Genomic DNA, 26,319 nt, shown 5'->3' with positions numbered 1-26,319 from the left:
TCAATGTATTTCTACCAAAAGTAATGATTTTAACTCCTAGTGGATTTCTGGGAATACAAGTGACAAAGTGAAAAAAAATTGCAGAGACATTTAGCAATATTTTTGGCCACATCAAAATACTTGAGATGGTTAGTGCTATGGATTCAAACAGCAGCTATTTCATTCAAAGACATCAAAAAGTTATAAAGAACAAGTTACCAGGCTTCAAATACAAGGATAAAGGTGTACTGTTTGTTATAGGAAAACTCATCCGCCAAAAAAATAACTGAACTGTGTAATCTTCAGAAACAAAGATGGAACTTCTTGGAGTTACAAACACCAGTAATCACTTTATGAATTATACAATTATAATGGGTTGTTGAGAACATCTCCTTTCACCTTCAGACACCTTCAGAGCAGCCTGATAATCTAAAATGGTAGTTTCCACTGTTTAAGATGATCTCCCCTATTAGCTAAGCTAATGTTCCCCAGACATACTGTGTTAAAAACCAGATTCAATATACGTTGCCTGCCAGTTTTGAATGCTGTCAATAAAGCTTTATAAAGGTCTTTTAAACATCCCAGATCCAAATAATCTATTTGTTTCTTTTTCAATAGAGAAAAATTGGGTTCCGGATGCTGAACACACTGGTCACATGCATTCAGAAAATCTGAACAGGTGTTTTTGTTTTTTTTAAGTTGGCAGAAATAAAACCAAAAATCTCTAACCTGGATTCTTAACAGGCCCACAGAAAAATGCACTTTCTCTTTAATAGAGACTTAATATGTGGCAATGAGCAGATGAAGCTTTTCATGGCATGGAGATAACATCCTTCCATTAAAGGGGTGGGACATTTTTTCTCCCCAGGCAGCCAGAAACCTGCTACTTTGTGTGTGCCAAAATGCCAACAAAGGGATTTAAAGAACCTAAATTCACAGGGAATTTGACTACATTTCCAAAGCTTCTCACAGTTAGAAAGATCAATTGAATTGAACATGGTAACTTCCAAACCAACATGCTCAGCTGCACTGTAGAATTCTGTGATTATTTTCATGGAAGTATTTAAAGTGATTAAGTACATTTACTTGTGAGTAAAAGAACATTCAAAGCAGAGAAAGCAGCATCATTACTCACTATTTCCAATGAGACACAATACTTGTTAAATGAGACACAATACTTTCTCTGGCACTGTCTCTTCCCAACATCTGAAGTCATTCTAAACTGACTCCTTTGTAAATGCAACCAGGATTGTGCAACATAAAATATCTGGGCTTTAGTCCTGCTCCTACCTAAGCAAATCCTTTGAACATGGACAACTATAAATAGCTGTTTATATGTCTGCCCAATGTTAAAAATCATGCCAATTTCGAGACACCATGGACCAGCATTTGTTCTAGACACCATGGACCAGCAATCTCAGCTGCATTAAAGCAACCATAAACAGAATTAGACCCTTCTTCTACATCCATTGAAATCAATGGGCTTAGGAGAGTGTAGTTCTATTTGGGATTACACTGTACATCAGATAAAACTTTAGAGATTGTATCAGTTAACTGAAAATTAACATCCCTTTTTCATTTAAACAGAAGCAACGGAAAATGCTTGGACTTGGAATTCTCTGACATACCCATCACTGTATAAGATTCCTCTCCCAGAACTTGCTTTCAAGAAAATGCAACTCTCCTGTCCATTTTGCATCAACAACCAACTATACTTATTTCAGGTTTTTCTTCTTACAATAAATGCAAAAAACCCCCTGCAGGTGACTACCGTATTTTTCGGTCCATTGGACGCTCCGGACCATTAGACTCAGGTGCCTGGCTGGGAGACAAGCGGCGAGATCACTCCCTCCGCCCCCACCGCAAACCCAGCACTTCGCAGGGAGCGATCTTGCCGCTTGTCTCCCAGCCAGGCACGCAGGCGCCGGCTTGCTTCCCCCGCGCTTGCGTGCCTGGCTGGCAAACAAGCAGCAAGATCGCTCCCTGCGAAGTGCTGGGTTTGCGGTGGGGGCGGAGGGAGCGATCTCGCCGCTCGTCTCCCAGCCAGGCACGCAGGCATGGAGAAAGCACGCCGCCTCCTCCACAGCCGGCACTCGCGAAGCGCTGGGTTTGCAGAGGGGGCGGGTGCTTCCTCCATGCCTGTCTGCCTGGCTTCAGCTGATGCTTACAGCAAGCGCCAGGATCGCTCCCTCTGCCCTCCGATCCCAGCGCTTGCTATAAGCAGCAACTGAAGCCAGGCAGACAGGCACAGAGGGAAGCACCTGGCCCCTCCGCAAACCCAGCGCTTCGCGAGCGCCGGCTATGGAGGGGGCGGCGTGCTTTCTCCCTGCCTGTTTGCATGGCTTCAGCGCTGATACTTAAAGCAAGCGCTGGGATCGGAGGGCAGAGGGAGCGATCCTGGCGCTTGCTGTAAGCGTCAGAGCTGGAGCCAGGCAGGCAGGCGCGGGGAAGCGCCAGGACGGAGGCAGCGGATTGTGCCCCCCCTCCCCCCGGAGGAAGGTACGTACGGTACCTTCGCTCCATAAGACGCACACACTCCCCCCCACACACTTTTTTTTTTGGGGGGGGAATAATAATAATAATAATAATAATAATAATAATAATAATAATTTTATTTGCATCCCGCCCTCCCCGCCGAAGCAGGCTCAGGGCGGCTGGGAGACAAGTGCGTCTTATGGTGCGAAAAATACGGTATGTTCAATTAACATCAATTCCATTGCTTTTAAAAATATAGATAGGGATCTTGAGCTCCCCCCCACCTTTGAAAACATTTTAGGAATAAACATTAGATATAACATTTGCCTACAGCAAAGTGCTATATGAAGTGATATTTTAGTTATAATTTTTGTTTGTAAAAAAATATTACTATCTACTTCTGATTCAATGGTCCATTATCTGGGGACATAGTAAAGCCATTTCAACCCTCTTTAGAGAGTTCACTCACTCTAAGAACCTTCTTAACGCATAAATGGAAATCTTTACAGCTATTTTTTAATAGGCTATGTACCAGTTACGTTTTTTCCAAGCTTACCTTGCTTTTAATTGATCCAAATCATTAACATAATATTACAACACCTCTGCAGAAATGAAGCCCTGAAAATCTATTCAGTACCTTTCCACAAAATACCACACAAAGCACAGATCAAAATGCTGTATAAGCATTCAGAAACATTAACAACAAGTATTCAGGGGAAGAAAATAGATGAAAATATTATTGGTATGCATATTACTAACAACAGATTCCTCTGTATTTCAGATCTCTCTCTCTTGTATTCAGATTACTTGTTTTTACATCCTGAATCCCATCAACATTTGAAACAAATGGAAATCTCACTGAAATGAAGCTAATTTAGGAAATAACCTTATAACCATGTTGGTTCACTGAACCATGTCCAGATATCATATGCTTAACATGACATTCCTGAATTCCATAGTCACTGGGCAGGTTCATCTGCATTCATTTACACTTCCTGATCACCCATCAGTATGACACACAGCTGTATGTGGGAACTGCCTCCTGTGAAAATGACTGGAATGTCACTCTCTGTGGAAGCTATTTCATATGTGTCATTAATAAAGAGATGAAATACAAGTTTATCAACAATGGTTCTCTTCCTCATCTCTGCATCTGTAAAATACATTTAACCTGCTTCATTGTATTTAAAATAAAGCATTTGAGAAGATGCAAACTGCGTTGATATAAACCTTTCAAGAACATTCACATTTTTCAAATTGAAAAAAGTATACAAAAAGCTAGGTTCCTCACAGATGGTTTAAACCAGGGCTTTTATTTGAGCAGAAATGCACAGGAACACAGTTCTGGTTGGCTTGGTGTCAAGGGGTGTGGCCTAATATGCAAATGAGTTCCTGCTGGGCTTTTTCTTTAAAAAAAGCCCTGGTTTAAACTCTTTTTGATACACCATGTGTCACAATCCATTACTGGTAGGCTTCCCAATCCTCAGGTCCAGCGGGGGATCCCCCGGTTTTACAGGCTTCCCCTCGCCCCCAGCCAACTGGCCAGTGAGGGAAGCCCCGCCCCCACAACCGGTCTAGATCTCGGGGAGGTTTAGAAACCTGCAAACAGATCTTGGGAAGGTTTAGAAACCTGCAAATGTGCGTGAGTCTGTGTGCCTTTCACGTTGAGCAGGAAGTACTTCATGGAAAGGGTTAGCAACACAGTCCCTTGGTTTGTTTTGCTTTTGCTTCAGAACAAGTGAGAGTGTGTGTGTGTGTGAGAGAGAGAGAGAAGCATAGCCCCTGTTCTTTTCGGATGTCGTTGTGGAGGAACCAGAGAGAGACAGAGAGAGGGGGGGGGTTGCCAATCCCCAGGTTTGGAGGCCCTCCCCACCCCTTTAGGGTAATCAGAAAGCGGCAGGGGGGGCAATGTCTACTGGGAAATTATTCCCTATGGAGAACGATTCCCATAGGGAATAATGGGGAATTGATCCATGAGTATCGGGGGCTCTCGGGGGGGGCTGTTTTTTTGAGGTAGAGCCACCAAATTTTTAGTATAGCATTCAGTGTCCCTCCCCAAAATAATCCCCAAGTTTCAAAATGATTGGATCAAGGGGTCCAATTCTATGAGCCTCCCAAAAGGGTGCCCCTATCCATCATTATTTCCTATGGAAGGAAAGCATTTTAAAAGGTGTGCTATCCCGTTAAATGTGATGGCCAGAACTCCCTTTGAAGTGCAATTATGCTTGTCACACCTTTGCTCTTGGCTCTGCCCCCAATGTCTCCTGACTCCACACCCAAAGTCTCCTGGCTTCACCCCCAAAGTCCCCAGATATTTCTTGAATTGGACTTGGCAACCCTAATTCCTGGACACATTGTCGAGTATCTAAAGGAGGAATGTACACACATGGAAAGATGACGTCAAGCTAAAACTCTGCTTTTCCATTTTGCTGCGGGACTTCTAACTGCCAAAGAGGATAAAGCTACTGTGTGGACAAGCACCATGTCTTTTTCAGCAATACAAACAGTAACACTGAGGCCAGGAAGCACAGCCCAACTGAATGTGCAGCAGTTGCGCAAATACATTCCTTTTACTTCTTCCTGGCCTAGTGTAGATATGGCCTAGTGATTTCACTGCAGCTCTAGTATAAAGAGTTTGGAACTGCTGCACAAAATGTATCACATTTTCCAAGGTTATCAATCAGGTTGGCATTTCTAGTTCATGCAACAAAGAGCAAAGAAAATAATGGCATGCAATTAGGGGCATATAAAAGTTTTCAGTTCTTACACATATGTGATTGTAAAATGCAGTGATCTAAAGAGGTGCAAGGGCAACAAACAGAAACAGCTATTAATCTATACTGACAACAGTTTCAGTAGCTTTGCATCTTATAATTGCTAATAAAAAACATATGTGTGTGTGTGTGTGTGCGCACATATAGATATATTTTAAAACATATTTTAACCCAGTCCACCATCCAAACAACAATACCGAAGAGCTGTAATCCTAACCAGTGTTCCCTCTAAACTGAGCTAGTTCAGTTTTTAAGCCTCTGGCTCACACATTTTTGTCTTAGCTCAGGAAGGATAGCCCCAGAGCAAACTAATTCATACAGCAGCCAAATAGCTTGCACACAACATTAATGCCCGTAGCTCACAAAGAATTTTTGCTCACAAGATTCCACAGCTTAGAGGGAACATTGATCCTAACTGCAGTCCTACATTTACTCAAAAGTAGCTCCTCTGAATTCTACACATCTACTCTCTTTGTAAATGAATTTAGAATTTCAGCAAGTCACCTTCAAGTCAACCAGTTATAAATTCCCATAAAAACATACATATGAATACACTTGGCTTAAGCTGGGTTTTCGAGAAAGAAACTGTTGAATATGTTGCCCATAATCTTAATATAACAATCACCATGACTACAAAACTTTAGTTGTTCTTAGCCTCAACACTCTGCAGTCACAGTGAATCTAATCCTATAGCACACACATGGGAAATTAAAGGTCTTCGTGAAAATCGGAAGGGCTTTAAGTAAATATGCCTAGTGTTATCCTTCTTGCATTCTGTACAAACTTAACTTTACTGCACTGAAAGTGTTGTAATGAAAACAAAATAAATAAGGGCAATTTCAGAATTCAACTACTGGTTTTAGGGCTTAATAAGAAACATCCAAACACATCACAATTAAATGCAGCTTTGACAGCTTTCACACAAACATAATTTATAACGGTCAATATGCACCTATAACAATCAATATGCAATATGCAAGTCAGTCATGTTAAGTCATATGTAACTTTTTAAAATTTTCAGTAGCTACCTCTGAACACTTCATGCTTGAACCCTGTTTCCTTTACAGAGAGACAGTAACCAACAATATATTCCCACCCCCCATTTAACTGCACAAAACAGTAATCAGATTAACCATATTCTACTATGTTTTCATTCTGACCTGTGGTGGAATTAAAACTCACATTCTACCAATTGATCTAAATATGAAGGCATTTAAAAAAAACAGCAACCCACAAATGGTGCCTAATTGTCTAGGGCCAATTTAGTCAAAAGCATCGCAATCATTTTTAAGCTAGAGAAAGTTATTTGTCATTCATGGTGCATGGCTTTCCCCCCTATCATTGTGAGAGGAATCGATCACAGCCTGGACAGACCAGAAACAAACAAAAAGCACTCAATTTAATTCAGAGAAAGAGAAAAATTTGTATGGGGGCGGGGGGGGGGAGGAGGAAACACCAATGGTGTTTCACAAGCAGTTTTTTTTTACATGGGATATGAAAAAATAGGGATTTTTGTTTTAAAAAGTACATGTACAAATACCAACCCAAAGACGCAGACCACCATTGTTTTTTTAAGACCGCATGAAATTCACTGAGCAAACGTGGTCTAAGCCAAAGAGAGGGCAGCCGGGGCGGGGAAAACAAAAATGTGCTTACTTGGTGTACAAACACATCAATCGGCGCTTCCAAGGGGCTTCCCTCACGGTTGATCATGGAAATAAATCCGAATCCCATCCGCACATTAAACCATTTGCAATGGCCTGTTCCGTGCAAGATCTGGGATTCCTCCTCCTCTTCCTCCTCCTCCTCTTGTTCCGGTAATTTCCCGGGCTCATCTCCACCTTTACTCGCCCCCGCTGATTTGGGAAAGGAGGGTGGAAAACAAACACACAACAAAGGCAAAGAGTTAAAGTCGAGGAACATCCCCTTGGCGGTTGTACAAGAACTATTGCTTCAGAGAACAGAAAAAACATGCACGCACGTAGAAACATTACGAAATCATCTCTCTGATTGTCACAAAGACATTAACAAATGCCCCCGACGTCGTGAAAGGAGTAAATAAAATAAAAGGGGTTTAAAAAAAAAAATCCAAAACCTCGGTGAGCGAGCAGCATCAGCTATGACTCATTCCCGACTGTTTTTACACAATACGCGCGCACACATGCACACACACACACACCCCTAGAGCAGCCTAGCCCACGTTGTTCTGTACATACGTGCGATTCTGCCCTTTAACTCCATCTTTCAGCCACACAAACCACCCCCAGAAAGCGATACTTTACTTGGATACTGCTGGTTGAGCACCGATCCCATCCCTCCCCAGAGGAATTCGCAGGCGAATGAGCCTCGGCTGGCCAGGCGAGAGAGGAGGAGGAGGAGGGGGCGACCTAGCCGAGAGAAGAGGCGATTGCACAACTTGGAACGGCCCATCCAGCAGCAGAAGCCGCGAGCGCCGTATGTTGTTTTCCAAGGGCGCTCATCCTCTCTCCCCACCCCTCACGCTAGTCGCCCTCCCCCTCCCACTTTCCTTCAGTCCGGCATCACTTTAAAGTCGGGAGGGGGGGGCAGGTGTACAAAGGTTTCGCCGCCCCCCTTTCCCCCCCGGCAACTGCTTGCTCAATCACACAGGAACAATTGGAACAAAAGCCCCCTCTGAAAGCTTTTCAAGTTGGGTGAATCGGAGTGGGCGGTGCGGAGCACTTGGAAGATCTCTTCCACAATGGGGCCGGCCTCCCCCCCTCTCCGCGTAGACCCTTCCCTCTCTTACGAGAGATCAACAGTTTTAAAGAGGCTTTTAAAAGGGGGAGCGGAGGGAGCGAGAGGCAAAAGAGAGTAAACAGAACCAAAACAATACAGGGGAGAAAACATTAACCTTCGGCCATGTTGCCCCACGGGCCCTCTGCTCCAAAGTGACGATAGGGAAAGTTCCCCCTGGCTGGCTCGAAGCGGTCTTTTGCGTCAGCCTAACATCTTGATTTTGAACGATCCCCAATTTCGCTCGCATGGTCTAACGTGCCTTCCCTCGTTTGATTTTCCCCCCCTTTGCTCGCGCTCCGGTCCTGGGCCCCTGCGTGCACGTGACTCGGTCAATTACATGCCTCCTTGCGACTAATTTCGCCCCGGCCCCGCGGAGGGGGTTTGCCGAGAGTCAGGAGCAGCCAATCGCCACTCCAAGCGGGCCTGACAACACCGGAATAGTTTATGAATGAACAACGAAATTTCAAAACACGACTGGCCGCGAATTGGCACGTTTCGCTACGTAGATCCGGATGACGCGGGGAAGGCGAGGGAGTGCCCCCGTCGGAATTTCGGCGAGAGCTCCTCGCATGCAATAGCTGCTCTGCCTACGCAGCTGCATATTTTCCTTGTGGGTCTTTAAAACTGCACTTTCGCGACGAGTCACCTCACACCGTCACAACTATTGCCGTTAAAAGATCTTATCTCTAGGGATGCGAGCTGACACCTAGTTATACAGTTTTATCCGGAATGAAAGTCGGTTTCGTTTATTTATTTAAAGAGGAACTTTCCTCCCGGCAAAATAAAAATGTACTTCAGTATCCTATTAGAATAAGGGAAATGTGGGAGAAACGGGCTGCGGTCTTTAACTATTCCACTGCCTGATCCTATGCGTAGTTACTCGGTGGTAAACCCGGTTCAGAGAAGCTTATTTCCGACCGTGTACAGCGCACAGGACTGCAACGGTTCATACAAGCGTCACCGACGATAACCGATTTACTTCTAAGTAAGGCATGGCTGTTGGAGGACCGGTAGAAATCTTTGCCCTTTTATCTATAAGACCTCAGCCAGATATTAGCCATACGTGTTCCTCTACGTAGAACAAGTGGGCGAAGAAAATCATATACACGATTCGGTTTCAACTTAACCACACTTTTCCTATGATAATACTGCTTTTAAACAACCCAAACGTCAGTCCAACTAGACAGTGTACTTTTTAACCTGTCCAACTGCTCTGAGTTCCAGGAACATTCTCCTATAGTTATAAGTCCTGTGTATTGTGCATGCCTGTGGTCACAAACTATGGAAACCGTATCCACATTTTACAGAGGAGTGAAATGCAATTCGCAAAACGTGGGTGTTTTTTTTTTAATTAAACGCCTACCGGAAACGCAGTGGCACCTTACTTTGGTTCAGAAGGCAAGGCGGTCCATCGTTTCAAAGCATTTTGGGAAGAGAATGGGGGGGAGGGGCCTGGGCCAAGGGTTGAGCTTCACAGGTTCCTCCGCCATCGCGTTCCGGGGGAGGGGATGTGATTAATGACTTCCTAAATAAGAGGCCAGTTTGCAAGCCTAGCATTACTGTGAACCTCAATCAGCAACGATTGTTCTCGAAAGGGGGGGGGGAGTTTGGTGGAACGAGAATGCGACGAGAGAATTTGCCAGGGAGCAGGAAACCGAGCGGGTGGTAGTATACAGAGGGTGTGCAGGAGAAAGACAAAGAGGAGAGGGATAAAGCTGGGCCCGGAGCCTGCAGTTTAAATCGTCAACGGGGGGGGGGGGGAGAGGGAAAGAGGGAGAGATCTCGGACACAGTCTGCCCTGTATATAGGACGCTTAGTTGCCAGAGCTTCCTGATATGGACAACATCTGAAAAGGCAGAGAAGGAATTGTCAGTAACCAAAACAACATATATCCCTCCTCCTTAGTCTAAATAATAATTCTTATAATGGTGTCCTGATTTGGTCAAGGCATGTATTTCAAAATAAATGGTGGCAAATAATTTAAAGAGTGAGTAGCAAGCAACGACATGACCACACGAAAGTCTAAAGAAGATCGCCTGTTTTAAAAGAGAAAGGGTCTCCTACAAGACCCCCACATCGCTTATCCCTCGGACTATGTCGGTACTAAGCTAACTTTCCGAATTTAAGCCTATTTACTGAGAAGCCACCCTGGTTTCCGTAGAGCTGAGGGCCCCATCAAGTATGGACAGCATCCCCACTTCCTCATCAGGTCGGTTTTGAAAGCTGGGGGGGCTTGATGCAGGGGCTCTCAGTGCAAGATGCATTTTTGCTTCTGCTCTCAGCCTGGTTTGCCCTGAATATGCTTTTTTGAAATCGCGGGATTGTCCGCTGTTGTTTTAGAACTGGCGACAGACAGTCTAAACAAACAGCCAAGGTCTCCAGACTGGTTAAAGGGGCCTATTTACTCCCTTTTTTTCTGAGTTTGTGAGGGCGGGGGGGGGATCGCTTATTCGGGCTGTATTCCCTTCTAGAATAGCAAGGTGGTCACTTTAGCATTTCTTCTGCGGAGGTTGTCACAAGTAATCCCCCCCTAGAACTTTTATGAGGCAGTACTAGTAGACATAGATCCTGAAATTCCTTTGCAGTCCTCAACCGTAAACGTTCTATCAGTTATTTCAATGCTGCCCGTTCCATCTGAGGAGGAGGCGGCGGCTTGCTTTGGCCCCTCCCCTGCTCCGCCTTCATCTCCTTATAAGTATACCGCTGTTCTAAAACAGCATTCAGTAAAAGCCTGCCATTCCATGTCATGCACGTTTACCGGGAAGTAAACACTATTGAATGCACGGAGACTTACTTCTGAGTAAACATGTACAGGACTGCCCTGAACATTTAATTGAAACCCAAGAGACATGCAACCTGAGCCTATGCATGTTTAATATAAACTGCCTAGGGGCTTATATTCTGACTGCAATCAGTATAAGTGTTAGTTTTGTTACTGATAACTTTTTAAAAAGTAACAAAGGGACAAATGTGTATGGAAATAACAATTTAGAAATAAAAGTGAAAAGTGGTTGCATAGAATATGTCCAGATTGCCTGCTGCTTACTGGCATATATGAGAGAATATGTCCAGACAGTCAGATGCTTATTGGCACTATCATTTCACAGATCAAAGAGAGGTAGTTTACTTTGACATATAACCTTATTTTCATAGGAACGATAAACCGTTTCTGATCTCGGGGTTCTAGCGAAAATATGAATAGGTTGTCTTACTCTTAACAGAACTATGATTCCTCCCCTCCTCCCTCTGAATTAAAGATATGCAAGGAAGACATAGTAACAACAGACTGTGCCGAGAATATACCCCAGGTTATTCAGTGTATGAAATGTAACGCTGTGCATTCTTTGGTGCATTAAAGAAGGCAGGAAGGACAGGATACAGAGCCCGGGCAGAACCTACTAAGTAGCTACAGCTTTCACTCACACAACTTTTAAGGCAAAAATGGGGAGGGAAAAAGAATTAGGACCCGTCTCTGAAAAACAAGGACTATTGTGCTTTATTATATTTTCCCCGAGATTTTTGTAATTTCGAATTTGTTTCGGGGGGGGGAGGGGCTGGGGAACCAGGTTACTTTTTGCACTCCCCGCCCCCCCCCCCTTTTTAAAAACCGTCCGGAAATACACGAGAGAAGCACGCAAATAGTCAGCGCGAGGAGATCCCTAACAACTCCGCTCCACAAAAGCCGCCTTTGAGAAAACGACACTGGGATCTGCCCGCAGTCCTGACTAAAATTTGTAGGCCTCCAGTATTAGCGGAATTAAGGTTGGGGTCAGCGGACTGGTCACCGATGTCAGATGTTATCGGCTCATTCATTTCCTGCAAAAGACTGCAGCCTTTTAAGTTCGGGGGAAGGTAAGGAGCCCAGCCCAGCTGGGAACTCCAGCGACCTTTCTGAATTCGAAAGGGGGGGCGGGGGGGAGTAACTAGAACTTAGCATTTAACACAACTGTTCTTTTTCACACGCACGACCAGCAAAGCCGGGAACAACGGCTTTAAAACGTTCTGCGGGAAGGGCGTCGATGGAAAAGCCAAACCTTAACAATAGCAACAACAAATAAGACCGCGTTGGCTTGAGAGGGCATTCGTGCAGACCCCCTCCCCGTGCACAAGACGGGTCCTTCAAAACCCCGCAGGCCGGCTTGCGGCGGTTGTTTCCGGTTTCTCTTGGTCACCCCCCCCCCCAAAAAAAAATCTTTCCAAAAATCGCGCTTCTAGGCAAAACGCGCCTTTGCAGGGGCAGGACCTGGACAGTTGACACGCATCCCGCCATCGTTTCAGGTGGCTTCACCACCAAGCAGCAAACAGTGGCTCTTTGAGACGGCCCCAAAAGAAAACTCACAGCCCTTGCCGAAGGAATCGCACCCCGCTAGCCTCCGTCTGGCTCTGCAGACTGAGGGAACGGGAGCTCCACGTTTGGTCTTTGGAAGCAAATAAAAACGCCCCGGGTGTTTTGGCCGCTCGTGTCGATTTCAAGCAGACCACAGCAGCGCAGCAGCTAGGGGGAGGACGGCAAAAGCCAAATCCCCTCCCCTCCCCTCCCCTCCCCTCCCCAGATGTCTCGCGAGCAGGAGGGCCCTAGTGGCCGCTTAGCCTTGGGGTAATCCGAAGAGGACCTCCGAGACGCGCCGGCGCCCAACAAAGCTCTCCAGTAGCAGGACCTACACCAGCCTGCCGGCCGCTTCCTACTTAACAGCTGAAACTCTGACCCACCGCCAAAAGCCTGGCTCGGACGAAAGTTTCAGATGGGTTTGGAAGGAAAGGCACTCTGCACATGGTCAACAGCTCTCTCCAGCTCTTCACAAGTGCCGGAACAGAGTTTTGCAAAAACAAAACAAGCCCAAATTCCAGCTTTCCTGTGTACACAAGCTGCAGAGAATATCCTGCCCCCTTAGCGGTCGCAGGGTTCTCCCCTACTCACTGTTCTTTTCGTTGCTTCATGACAGAAAACGTCAGCGAGACAAAGACGAGAATATGCCTCAGCTACATAAGCAGCATTTTCAGGATAACTTGGGGTTTACGGCGATGTACACTCGATGGCTATTAATAAAAGGGGGCGGGTGGGTTAAGTTAATATTTAGTAAATCGTTCGCTCTATTATTATATAACTTATTAAATCGCCTTGATGCAGTGGATCTGACCATTCTTGGAAGCGCATGGGCGATGTGACCTCTTTCACCCGATCTTAGTTTGGAAACATTAAAGTGGCTCACCTGGGGAAAAGTCTAGTCAGTGGTACTTACTTCTGAGTAAACTTGCACAGTAACCTGCGCTGTCAGGGTGCATGGTGGTGGGAGGGTGAATGAGAACAGAGGCAGCTTCAGTTTAGGTTTTCCTGAAAGATCTGCTAATTTGAATGGAAATTGACCAATATAAACATTGACTGGAGGGCTGTGGGCGGGGGAAGGGAGGACAGCCTGCAGCCGGAAGGCTCTTATCGCCACCAAATTTCAAAGATGCGAAGAATCCGAAATTTACCTTTGATTATACAAAAACTCAAATCTGCAGAAAGAATTTAGTTTTGGCTAACTGTGGCGAAAGTGTGCATTTAGTCATCTTCGCCTTCTTTTAACTATAAATCCCTGGGAGGATACCCCTCCCGGGTGAAACAAAATAGGGACCTTTAGGAAGAGTCATCACGTGCCCTCCTCCTCCAGGGATCACTTTCCCCACACACACGTGATTGAGGGCGGTCGTCTGCACCACAGGCTAGATTTTTCCAAGAGCAAACTGTTCGCGGCGCAAACCTGTGGAACTGTAGGGGAGGCGCCAAACAGCAAACATCTAGTTTCAATTTACTGCGATGGGATTAGGGCAAAAGAACTCCACGAGGAGTTGCGACTTTGATGGAAATCTATATGCGTAGCGACCGAGAACGCAGCGCATTGTGCACATTTGAAAGCGCATTGTGCTCCGTAAAATTCATTTCACTTCACGATTTACAAATCCGATCGTCAACCCCCCCCCCACCTCCCCCGCCTCCAAGTTTGCTGTCGGGCTAGTCACCATTCTTTTACCAGACCTTTCCAGTTACAAATTGCGTGTAGTGAAAAACGTCAGATACTGGAGGTACAGTCATTATCGATTCCTTCTTTTCAAAAGTTCCAGCTACTATATATTAAGAGCCACACACAATTCCGTTAATTTAACCCGGAGACCTGTGAATGTTGCACTTTCAGAGGGAAACACGATCCAGGGCTAGTCTCTCCAGCCCCTAGCCCCCTTTTACGGAAGTGTCAGGTTTCACGTGCTTACAATGGCAGGTCAGAGTCCTCACAGCCAAACAGGAAACTTTAGAGTAACCGAGGCGATACCTTTCGAGGCCAGTTAGCCCTTCAAAACGAACTGGCGTCAGTTGTCCAAAGAAAAATTCAAGGCGTGTTGCTACGACATGCCGGATTCAATTCCACTGAACAAAGCCGGACTTGCTTCCGAGTAATCTATACAATCAAACTGCAGCAGCGACACCTGCTATTGAACTGACCTCGAAGGAGGAGATAAGCGGCTCTATAATGTGATATACATTTTTTAAAGGTTTAGGGCAAAGTGTGGAGAGACAAAATGTAACACCGCGGAAAGCTAAATAAATAAAATACTGCGCCTAAAATTCGGACCTCCGGGCTCACACGTACGTACGTTCATCAAGAGATGACACGGTTCCAACCCCACTCTCACTCAGCGCCCTGCACGCGGCGTTTTCAAGACAACCCCCCCCCCCACACACACACACACCCCGCAGTCCCGAGAGGGTGTGCGCAGCACGCCGGTCAGAGGAAACAGACCCACCGAGAGGAGAGCTAGTAAACCGAGGGCGCTAGGGCGCTTTAACAACGCGGAGACCTCGTGGACACCCGCGGCTTTTCACCGGGGGCTCTGCATCTGCTTTAGGCAGCTCGGATGCGCGATGCTACGGCAAAATCCGTTTACTCAGAGGGAAGGTTCTTTCAAAAACCAGGAGGCTTACTTCCAAGTAAACCCATTCAATACGCGGCTGCTGGAGGCACTTGCGTATTAACACTGCCCGAAATATCTGGCCCATGATCCTTTTGAGTTTTACCGGCCAATAAATTCATAAAACAGATGAGCCAGAACGAGTTTGACCCTGTAAACTACTTTCCGGAGAATTCTGGTAAAAGTAATACCAAAGGCTGCAAAGTGGAGGACAGAAATGGCTTTCCTTAGCTGTTGGCGACTTCTGGAAGACAAACCTGCTTTCTGCCCCCTACAGGTGTAGGTAAGATTCAGCTTTCTTTCCAAGACACCCCCCACCCCATCAAAAGAAGAGCAGGATTGATCTGAAACTGTAGGTGTAATACAGGACACTGTTCTTCCAAAGATGGTGTGCATGTTAGATTTTTTTGACATTGCAACTAGGGTTGCCAGGTTTCCTCTGGCCACTGATGAGGGTTAAAGATCCAGGTTTGGCGATTTGGGGGTGGAGCTTGAGGACAGGGACCTCAATGGGGTACACAGAGTTTACCCTTCTAAGTATCCTTTTCTCTAGGGGAACTGATCTCTGTGGTCTGGAGATGAGCTCTAATTCTGGGAGATCCCCAGGCCCCATCTGGAGGCTGGCATCCCTAAACTTTGCAACCTTTCCCACCCCTCTATGAACTAGGCAGCTTAGAAATGCCCAGCCTCTTGTGAGGTGAAAAACAAGTAGGAATCTTTCCACCTGTTACCGTATAAAGTACCTTGCCAATATCCAGGGAGCTGAACACAAGCAATTATTTGGACAGGAACATGCAGGATTTTTATTTATCTTTTCCTTTCTCTGTCCAGAACTTGAGGAAAGAGATATGTGAGTGATGGTGTGTATCAAAGAAGTTTTGGTGGCCAAGGTGAATACAAGCTTTGGCTGAACACCAACCAAGCCAGTGATGCAGAACATTTGGAAAGCCTGCTAGAAAGATTTTAGTGGCTTGTGTCATCAGCATTTAGAAGATGAACCAGAAATAGGGGACATTTACATGTAATTTTCATAGATCTGTTTCTTTACAGGATCAGCTCAAAACATAAGTGAGTCTGTAGTTAATATCATTTTCTGCAGTATTTTGAGTACTGATTTTTTTTCGTTTACATAATCTTAGTATCAGCGCAGATGTCAACTTATCCTTGTGATTTTTCAAATTTTCTCCCTATTTATGTAAAAGCAATAAATGACATAACATACTAAACCAAGTTACTAGCAAAGTGGGATTCACTTAAAGAATAAAGGAGATGATAAACAAATGTTTAGCATGGTTCCTTCCCACTCCGGGGACAGCAGGAAAGTCATTTTGACGTAAGATTATATTTCCAACAAATCAGCAGATTCCACATGAATGAAACCCCCCAACACTCTGCAATATGACACTGCTCTACAACAATTAATAGCCCTTGCATCCAAACAACAATTGCTTTGCATTCAAGCGCCAGAAGGTCATAATTAGGCCTTGTATAGAGAAGAAAATGTTTACTGGCTTCTTTATCAGAAGTTAAAATCCCAGGTAGCATATTGAAGAATGTATTTATTTTGCTACCTATTGCAGTTACTAATGATACTGACAGCCAGAGACAACCCTAAGAAGATAAGTAGCATAGAAAAAGAACTAACCTGGACTTGAAGAGACTTTCCAGAATGATCTCATAGTCTTCTGAGGTACCTAGAAATCAGAGAGCTGCAGTCACTACTATGTTAATTCTACTAGAGCACTGTATTTCATTACCTCTTTTCCAGTTTAATGGCTCATTAGAAGACCATAAAATGCCAGTTCTTGACTCTATGAAGTGACCTGTAAACTTTTTAACAGGTTGAGACTTACCTAGCTCATCACAACCACAGTTAGATAACCAGGTGGTATTCTAGTGAGTCTAATGTACTGAAGATAAAGTGTTTCACACTTTAGTAAAGACATTTGTCCTTTAAATGGAATCCACCGCAAAGCTAGCTACCTCATGGTGACTTGATAGCACAATGCATTATTCACTTAATTGCATGAGCATCTCTTAAATCTTCTGTTGGCTTATTCTCCCACAGCACAGGATGCCATATAGCAAACATGTTATACACAAATACAAACGTCTTAGAATGCACTTTGATCAAATGAAGTAGCAATCTACATGAGAAGCATTTCACTGTTACCCAAGTCTAAACAACCATTTATTTCTCTAAGAACAATATTGAAACTAATTTTTTAGGTGAAGCCAGTGTGTTTATTTCATGGAGAGGAACTGGGTGTATATATTATATGTTTAACTTGACAGGTCAATATTTTAGAAAAAAACCTGTTCTCTTGGCTACATCAATAGATAAGGGTTTATTGTTTTGGTCTTGGTATAGTTGCATAGCTTCTAGACCATAGTAAACAGTGAATGCACTATCTATTGGGAACCAATCTATCAGTACACCGTGAGAGTTTACAGCATAAGGACAACTGCTCTAATTTTACCTCCTTCAAGCCAACATTGTTATTAAATATGATGTATTGCATATCTTTGTTCTGCTGTTGTGAACCATAATACTTTAAAAACAGAATTTTCTTTATTTCTCATTGGAAAAATTAAGTGCTCAAAATATTTTAGCTAAGAATTATAAGTGAATGGATTTTGCTTTTTCTATCCTAAGAGCAATTATCTATACTAAGAGAATTACCACTACTGGTAATGACTACTGCTAGAGACTTTTTTTACATTTCCACGATGATTTATCTTCTGGGAGGAGTTTACATGACATGTTTATTACTACAAATTTTTCTTCACTGTATACCACTCACTAAGCAAACGGAGTACTCAGGTTTAACTGTGAATAATTCAAAATGAGATCCTATTTCTCAGGAAACAGTTCAGTTGTATTTAGTGGTGGAAATTCCACCATTTCATTCTGTAGACAGGACCAAGGATGAATAGACAAAATTGCCCCTTGACAATCCACTTCTATAGTTTGGGGTCTATCATTTGTTGTAGTTAAATGCTGCTACCATTTACTTATTGCAATAATTCCTGGACCACAGATTTGACCAGTCTTCATTTCAATCCATTAGTACTTAAAGTCTTCTCCCTTGTTGTGCTTGCATAGCACCTGCCATTCATTATGTTCAGGTGTTACACAATGGCATCTGCCCATCATTAGGCTATCATGATCCTGAATAGTGCCACTGGAGTTTCCAAAAGTAAATTACCAGGAAAGGGGGATGGCCTAACAAATGCACAGTCCTTTGTTTCCTCAATGTGAAGCTAGCAGTACCATGGATTTGAGGACAGGTTTACTGAAATTTCACATTTTCATTTCTATGAAAAATTAATCACCTAGCAGGAATGAAGTAAAAACATTGCCTGTATGGGAGAATATGGGATTAGAATATGGGATTGTCTCCAGACATTATGGGATATGGGATAATTATGGGACATTATGGGATAATATTCAGCAACGCATATACTAGAAACTCTTATTCGGATACCAACTACCCACTATGAATTCAAGAACTTTTTTTGGGGGGGGGGAATATAGCTAGCATTTTTGCTTATGAATTGCATATTTCTACATTTATTCAGTTGTTTAACACTGTCTTGTTTGGCTTAGGAGTTAAATTTAACACAAATTTAACTTTCGTTGTTTTAGATTAGACAAAAGAATTAAGTTGGGCAAAATGACTTAATATGTATATACAATAAATTGAATCCAAAGTCTATTTAATAAAGTTTGAAAAATGCTATCTAGCCCTGCAGAATCAAATGCTAAACTATGAGTCCTTATGTAAACATTTTTAGATGCCCCAAACTCTAAAATATGCGTCAGCAAATAAGACATCACCATGCAAATATTAGCAGGGTTTGAAATCTTAAGGTCTGCCAAAGAAACATTCTTTTGGGCAATATTGTTTTAATATAAAAATTACTTTTCATAAAAGCTGAGTGATTCACTTTTTGAAAATGATAGTTAAATGGGCATTGAGTGAGAGAATAGCAGAATTGAAGTATTTTGCTAGCACTTGTAAAAATCACTAGTACCTTACAGAGATACTAGCCATTTTGCTAGAACTTGTAGAAGTCACCAGTACCTCACAGAGATATCAGCCATCCTCTAGTAATGTAGATTTAGTCAAAATAATCATGTTCCTCTAAATTAGTCTTGTCTTTTGTAATTAATTTAGTCGTTCTTAGTAAGACAATTGTTCATATTCTATTTATAAAAGCATTTTTAAAATGTTTACATTCATTTTGAAAATAAAGCATTTCAAAGAAGTTAATTCTTTCTAACACCCAGCCTCTGAAACTGTTACTTGTTTTTAGAATTTCTGAAAAGTTGTCACACTACTATTGCTGCTATTGAAAGATTTGAAACAATTTAGGACTACATAAATGAGTTGTTACATTTTAAGAAACCACTTGGCTTCTTACATTTTAATTTCAAACAGCACATTTCAAATTAGACCCATCTTTGACAGACAAGAAGCAATACCTAACTGCATTTATTTTGAAGTATAGAAGTCCATTTAAAAACAAACAGCCCAGCAGCATTCTAAAAAATTAAACATCTAACAGATACACATTAAGGGTTCAAGAACATTTAATTTCAATGGGAAATAATTTTTAAATCACTTTTAGAAATTAATGGGATTTACTTAGAAGGTACTCTTACTTAGGTATAAGTCTCTTTTGACACAGTAAATGGACATTTTGGCTGCTTTGTGCTTATGATTTTATACCCTTTGGGATTTTCCTGTTGAATTAAAATTATGACTTCATTCCATATTGTTTTTAGTTAGATCTAGATTTATCAGTTTGAAATTGGCCTCTTTCATTACCTTGGATTCTTAAACTATCAAAGTTATTCAGATTAAGCAAACTGAAGCTGCACCATGGATTTATGATATGTATCTTTATAATGGAGTTGTATTTTAACTTCAATAGTATATGAATATACAATTCATTTTTACTGACTGCAGAGGATCTGGAATATTAATAAATTGAGTTAACACTGAGTCAAGGAGACGGTCTAATTTCTTTTATCATGTAGATTTATTCCATTAAAAACTCTAGCCATCATAGAATTGATTCTGAAATTTATTTAAATTAGGCACTAAAACCTGATCCAAATTTATCACAACTATTGAAAACGTTCCTAACAGGGGCAATGATGAGCAAACATTTTCTATTATTATTTCTGAATGTTCATACTATGCACTTTTTTCAAATTAATTATTTTATTAAAATTTTATTATATTCTGTTCATTGAACTAGGTTTCCCTTTTTTGTACAGCAAAAGCAAACATGCCAATTTCCTTTTAGTTTATAGTATGCCATCAGCACCCCTGAGTGTTTTCTGTATAAAGAAAATAATTCTTGTTTTTTTATTGGAAAATTAATATGAATACTATGCACCACAAATCAGTATATGAAAGCTTCAATTTTATTTGCTTAAATTTTGAGCTATAAGCATGTTGTTTACCACAAGACTAGCTATTCTGTTAGCAATCTGGCTGTATCTAAATGCCAGCCAGGAGTTATTGTACTGCAGCAGTATGAAGCAAGAAATGATGCTGCAAAGTAAAAAGTTCTGTATTACATTTTAATTTACACTTGGACGCAAAGCTATCAAGATAAATCTACTAAATTATAGCAAGCAATTTTAATATGTTTTATTAAATTATTTCATCATTGGTGTTATGAGTAATGTATTAAAATACTTTATTTGAAGGGAATTTAGCATTTCCCCCACTTCAGATTTCATATTTGTGAATATCTTGGTGCTATGTGAACTGCAACACAGCATTCCTCATATAGAAAACTTATTTTGTACAAGATTTAAGGTATTCCTGTAATTTACCAGTTTCAGCTCTTAACTGTTCACAGAATGGTAAAGGCCTACTATCACTCATATGAATATATGATTTTTGGTGGAATCTAACACTTTTATATAGTAAGCAATACTGTATAAATACAAGATTAAGATGATCTTATTTAAAAACACATTCATAAATGTTTTCAGTTCAGTCACTAATCAAAAGTCACCAAGAGGAAACTAGTTCACACAATTTTACATGTTAATAATGCTACTCTTGGAAACAGAATTCAGATTCATAGTTCAGGAAAATAATAATCCCATTAACACTGCAGTCAAAGTAGCTCAGATTTTTTTTTTAAAAAAATGGAAACTAAGCCATATGGTTTTCTGAACATGTTTTATTCTATTTAATAAAAGCTAGTATGTGAAATAGAAAGTGAGCATTAAATATTTTTTAAAATTAAACACAAACCTGAGACATAGTTGGTTAACACAGTATTCTGTAACAGATGAAACATAAAGGGAAACAAACTTTTGAAGCACTGTTACCAATTAAAAAGAAACCAAGTCAATGCTTAAAATATTTTCTTCATTTTTTACAAAAGTCCAAAATACCATGTTTAACTACATACTACATTTCTGGCAAAAAATTAGATGGCCCCACAGATTTTGCCTAAACTGGAAAAATTGTGACAATGCACAATCTTTGCAGAACTGGTATCTGTACAATACTAGACTACTGCATGACACAATATGCATGTACAAAAAATACTTCGACAAGGTAATCTATACAAATTATTAAGAAGCTTACAACTAAAGCTAGTCCTTGGGAAACTGTAAGAACCTGCACTGCTGGGTTAACACACATTAGAGGCCTCTTTTTGTATAGATAAGCTTTTGTTCAAGCATAAAGCAAAGTAAAAACTGATGGCTTGAAAATGAGCTGTGTGACCTTTGTCTCGGCGTGTCACCTTTGGCCTTTAATTTGAAGATCCTGAATATCAATTCATTCTATTTTTAGAAACAAGATGTCAAAAGTCATGTGTTAAGTATTTATATTTTTATAAAATATAAGGAGGCAGAAAAAGGAGGCAAAATCAACTTAAAGTGAGTTACTTTCCAGGGGAAAATCCATTGCTACTCTGCAAATGATTTGGTTGTACAAAAATATTTTACACATAAAATACAGGAACACACATGAAATGATTTTCTATCATCAACTGCTCAGTCTGCCATTGGTTAAGAGTTTTATCACCAAATCACACACACAAACAATTATCTTCCTGGTCAGGGATCACAAACTGTTGGGTCAGTTACAGTGTAAAAACTATTAATACTTAAAAGTGATTGTTGCCACAATTTTATTATAAATAAAAATAACTTTAAATTACCTTCTTTTGAAGAGATACTAGTGCAATGTACTGTATACACAATGTTCAGCTCAAGCTGCAGGCATATTGCACAAATACGATTTTATGGAAGCTATCTTGCCTGCAACATTTTGTGAGATACGTGAAATAAAATGAAGGAAATAGCAATTCTAGTAATTCTAGCAATTTGTAGTTGGGAGATTCTCAACTGGAAATAGTGATCAAGATGGCTGTCTTGATTCAGCACTTTGGCCAGCGACATCATACATGTCATAGGAGGAGCTGATGTGTAAATGCATTAATATTTCTGCAAATCATAGCTAGTTTTATGTATTGTATATGATGATCTAAAACAGAATTCTAATATTAAACATATTGTTAATATTTAAATGTCTATTTAATGAATCAGGATCTATGATAACACAAGCTTTGAAATCATTATGAAACATGGCTTCTTTAGAATGTGCCTTTTAGTAGATTGTAATAGGGAGACCCAGTGGTATGGTTAAGCCATCAAATGATTTCTTTTCCAGGCAGATTATCTATCAAGGTACCGGAAAAAATGCTTTAGAAAAAAACCAAAAATAAATGCTTTAATGGCTTAGCATTTTCAATACGTTTGTCTGAAACATAAGCTGATAACATTTCTTTATGGGGGTTGGTACTGCATCGTAGTGATACCACAGTGGAAGTATGGGCCTTGACAGAGACGATTGTTGTTTCTGTCTCACATTTGAAATTCAACACTCATTACCCAATGGGTTATATTTCAGCACTTGAGGAATAGTTGAACTTCCCATTTGAGCAAGTGCTTCGTATAGAATATTTAAAACAGTGAGCACATATTGTCCTTGACCAGGAAAACATGGTTGAAATTTGATAATATGACATAACAAGTTAATAAAGAAAGTTTCTTCTATTTAGCCCCTTCCATATTAAACTGCCGCAGTCAAAAGACAATTTCATAAAAATGTAACAGTAGAATGATTCTTAGTGCATATTTAATAATCACTATTTGGCATAATAGTAGTTCTCACAGGGAACAGTAAATTTAAAAATCTAGCTCCATATTATGTCCAATATCTAAAATCTTAAATTTTCTTTTCAAGCTCTCATTTTGTTCCTTAAAATAACTTTTTAGTATTAAGAACATTTTTGTTGTTTATTCGCACAGTCAAACATTAGCCACCTGTTTTTTCATGGTAGTGCTTCATTACATATTACCAATTGCCAGTTATTAGCAGCCAATCTGCTTGCCTACTGCAAATTAATGTCTGTTTGATTGACATTTCATTAATTAAACAGAACTGTTATTGAAAGCTATTTGGACAATGGTAGTTGTGCAGTTGTTTTAAGGTGTCTAATACATTTAAGTTGATTTAAACTGACAGAAATTTCCAGATGGAGATTTGATAAGTAATTATCTTAAAGTTATTATATACCTTAAGATCTGTCTTTCAACAGGTAAGTACATAACATTTTGAGAACAAACTCAGCTGTATACTATTTTAATCATGCTTGCATATTTATTATACAGATAACTTTATTATGCTGCTAGAAGCTTGGGACACGCCAGTTAAGTGCACTGAAGAAGAAAACCCACATTTAGTTCTGTCTTCATTACTTATTAGAGGTTATACAATAAAGAAATTATCTGCATACAGCTTTAATGGCCAGGAAACTTTTAATCACACTCTCTCAGGAGACTAACAACTGAGACAGAAGCCAGTCTATTTAACAGCCATAAGGTCTTGTAGTGAAGATCTAATCACCAATACTAACAGCCCTAAATATTTCATTGATTACAATATAAAATTCCTTTGTATCCCCTATTCCTAAAGTGAAGCATTTTAACAGATGCCCATCAAACAGATCTGATTAGATCTCCATCAGCGTTAGAAACCAAGCAACAGAAACCACGTATTTTAGGTTCTTTATTTTCCCTTCCATTATATGCTATCAATACAATCAGCTTCACAAGGAATTTATACTTCTCACTACATTGTAATAGAGCAATGCACAGAACAGAATCCTCCTGCACACGGGAAACAAATCAAGAAAAAGAGAACACTGAGGGGGGTCGGGGAGGCAAAAAAGGAAACAGCGTAAGATCTAGGATTTCATTTTCTGTTCTATTGCATGAAACAGTTCAAAATGGCGGCCTATTACTTACATTTTAAAGCCCCACAGAGAGGACCCCGACTTATACAAAAGATCAAGTAACGACATGCTTGCCCCTTCCCCCACAACAGCTACAAAGGGCAGGAATAGTTACCCAGGTGCATTTTAAATATTAGCCTCTTTGGGGCACAAATCCGCGACAGAGAATGCCATCCTCTGCTCTTGCAGTCAGTTTAAGGCTCACGCCCTGCTTAGCAAACAATGTAGCTGTCCATCTCTCTCTTTTTCTCTCTTCCCCCTCCTTGCCATGGGTTTCAAGTACACAGTCTTAAGCTCCAGGATCGCTCTCCCGCCTCCAAAAGTTCAGTCCTGTTTTAATCCCTTACACTCTTCCTTTCTCCGTTACCTTAAGATTAGTTGCTTTTTGCATATACAAAGCAAGAGCTATGCGCAACACGGCGAGGGGGCGGGGGAGAAAGGCAAAGGAGTGGGGGGAAATAGAGAAAGCACGTGATGCCCCCTGGCGTCCAGTTAATGTAGCGTTACCTGCAGGTACCTCTGGGTTCTCTTGACACGAGCAAGTTAATGCAACCATTCTGCAAGCAAAGTACAGCTTAGCCGATGCAGGCACGGCGGCCCCCATAGGTTCTTCGTTCAGGGCGGGAAACACCTTGCTTCTGTTTTATTGCTTTTAAAAAAGGGAGGAAACTCCAGGGCTGACTTTAAAGGAGCGAAAGTGGGGGGAGGGAGAGGGAAATAAAGGTGTGAACCCGGAAGTACACCCACCTCGTCAGCATCCCAGCGGCAACCACATAGTCCCCGTGCTTTCCAAGCAACTTTTCCTTATTGGGGGGAAAAAAGCCACACCTCCTCTCCAACCCACGCTTCCCCGTGAAACCAGAGAAAGGCGCCTCAAAAGGAAAAGGCGCTCGCTTACCTTCCTCGCTCCATGGTCGCTGGGCTCGTGTGGCTTCGGCGTGAAAAATGGACGGGAGAACCTCTGAGGGACGGGGGGGGGGGGGGGGTGATGGGAGGAGGAGGGGGGGCAGCAGCAATGCAAGCGCTGCCTGCTGGCTGACAGGCTCAAGAAGGCTGAGCAAGGACCGAAGGCAGCAGCCACTTATTTCCCACCGCTGCGGGCGCACACCTGCTTAAGCCCACCCGCCCGCTCCTCCCATTGGCCGCGTCAGGCGGAGCGCGCCAGAAAGTACACCCCCGAGCGGCTGGATGCCTTTGCTAAAACGCCGGGCCGGGATTCTCCGCACCAGCTCTTCACCCCGCCCCGGGAAACCACGCCCCCGAGAAGGCGGCTTCTCGCCGTCCCGCAAGCAGGGATGCTCTCACGGAGAATCTTATGGCCGGGTTGTTCTTGGCTCAGAAGAAAGCGGGACACCGACCGTCAAACACGCGAGACAACCGGCCTGCGCCTCTCTCTCTCCGCCTTGACACGTATCCCTGCTCCACATCAACACACACAGGGCGCGAGGCTTGTTTATTTTCTCCTTGCCGAACAAGAGCACTGGCTAACTGTTACCAGAAGCAAAGCTGTCTACAGTCATAACTGTGTTGGCCCGGTTTGCTTAGAGAAGGACCCTGGTTCAGCGGTAGAACGTCAGCTTGGCAAGCAGCTGGTCCCAGGTCCAGTCGCCAGGAAACCTCGGTTCTAAAAGGGTTCTAAAGAATTGCTGCCAGCCAAAGTAAGCAATACTGACCTTAGGTATGAGATCAGCTTCATGTGTGTAGGGAATCCTGTGTCACCATCTTTCTTTCCTTCCAGTGGCTCCCTTGTCTCTTGTGCTCTCTTTCCCCACTCTAGGTCTCCAGGCAACCTCTGTGGTGTGGAGGAGAAGAGCTTGTAAGCCAGCTATTTCCCTCTCTTTCCTCACTTCACAGACAGCAGAAATAGTTGCCTACCAATGGGTCAGCGCTCATAGGCTGACTGAGGTCCCAACGCTAAGCACTCTCACTTGAAAGTAAGACTGCATTAAGTTCCTCCTCAACCTCTGGGAGCCACACAATATGTGTTAAAGAGCCAAATGTGGTTCCTGAACTGCAGCTTGACCAACCCTGCACTATACCA

The 26,319-nt window shown here is 42.2% G+C and overlaps 1 protein-coding gene across 5 annotated transcripts in view; it reads right to left on the bottom strand.

Moving 5' to 3' along the window:
• LIN28B (lin-28 homolog B) overlaps positions 1-25,456 on the bottom strand; it is a 139,378-nt gene extending 113,922 nt beyond the window's left edge. For 2 of the 5 annotated variants that reach the window (XR_009555374.1, XM_060237531.1), the window contains exons 1-2: positions 7,511-7,859; positions 6,885-7,084 (exon numbers count right to left, since the gene is read on the bottom strand). Coding sequence is in view for 4 of the 5 variants with exons in the window: in XM_060237531.1 (XP_060093514.1) it covers positions 6,885-7,084; positions 7,511-7,658 (348 nt within the window). In the remaining variant the exon portion in view is untranslated. Of the gene's footprint in view, positions 1-6,884; positions 7,085-7,444; positions 7,860-8,100; positions 8,452-16,578; positions 16,628-25,176 lie in introns of those variants that run through there. The other 3 variants (XM_060237538.1, XM_060237552.1, XM_060237545.1) reach the window with 3 other exon arrangements.
• Positions 25,457-26,319: the final 863 nt, after the last annotated feature.

This window comes from Heteronotia binoei, chromosome 1 (assembly GCF_032191835.1).
Source record: "Heteronotia binoei isolate CCM8104 ecotype False Entrance Well chromosome 1, APGP_CSIRO_Hbin_v1, whole genome shotgun sequence".
NCBI classification, from domain to species: domain Eukaryota; kingdom Metazoa; phylum Chordata; class Lepidosauria; order Squamata; family Gekkonidae; genus Heteronotia; species Heteronotia binoei.
This window is presented reverse-complemented; position numbering and strand designations above follow the sequence as displayed.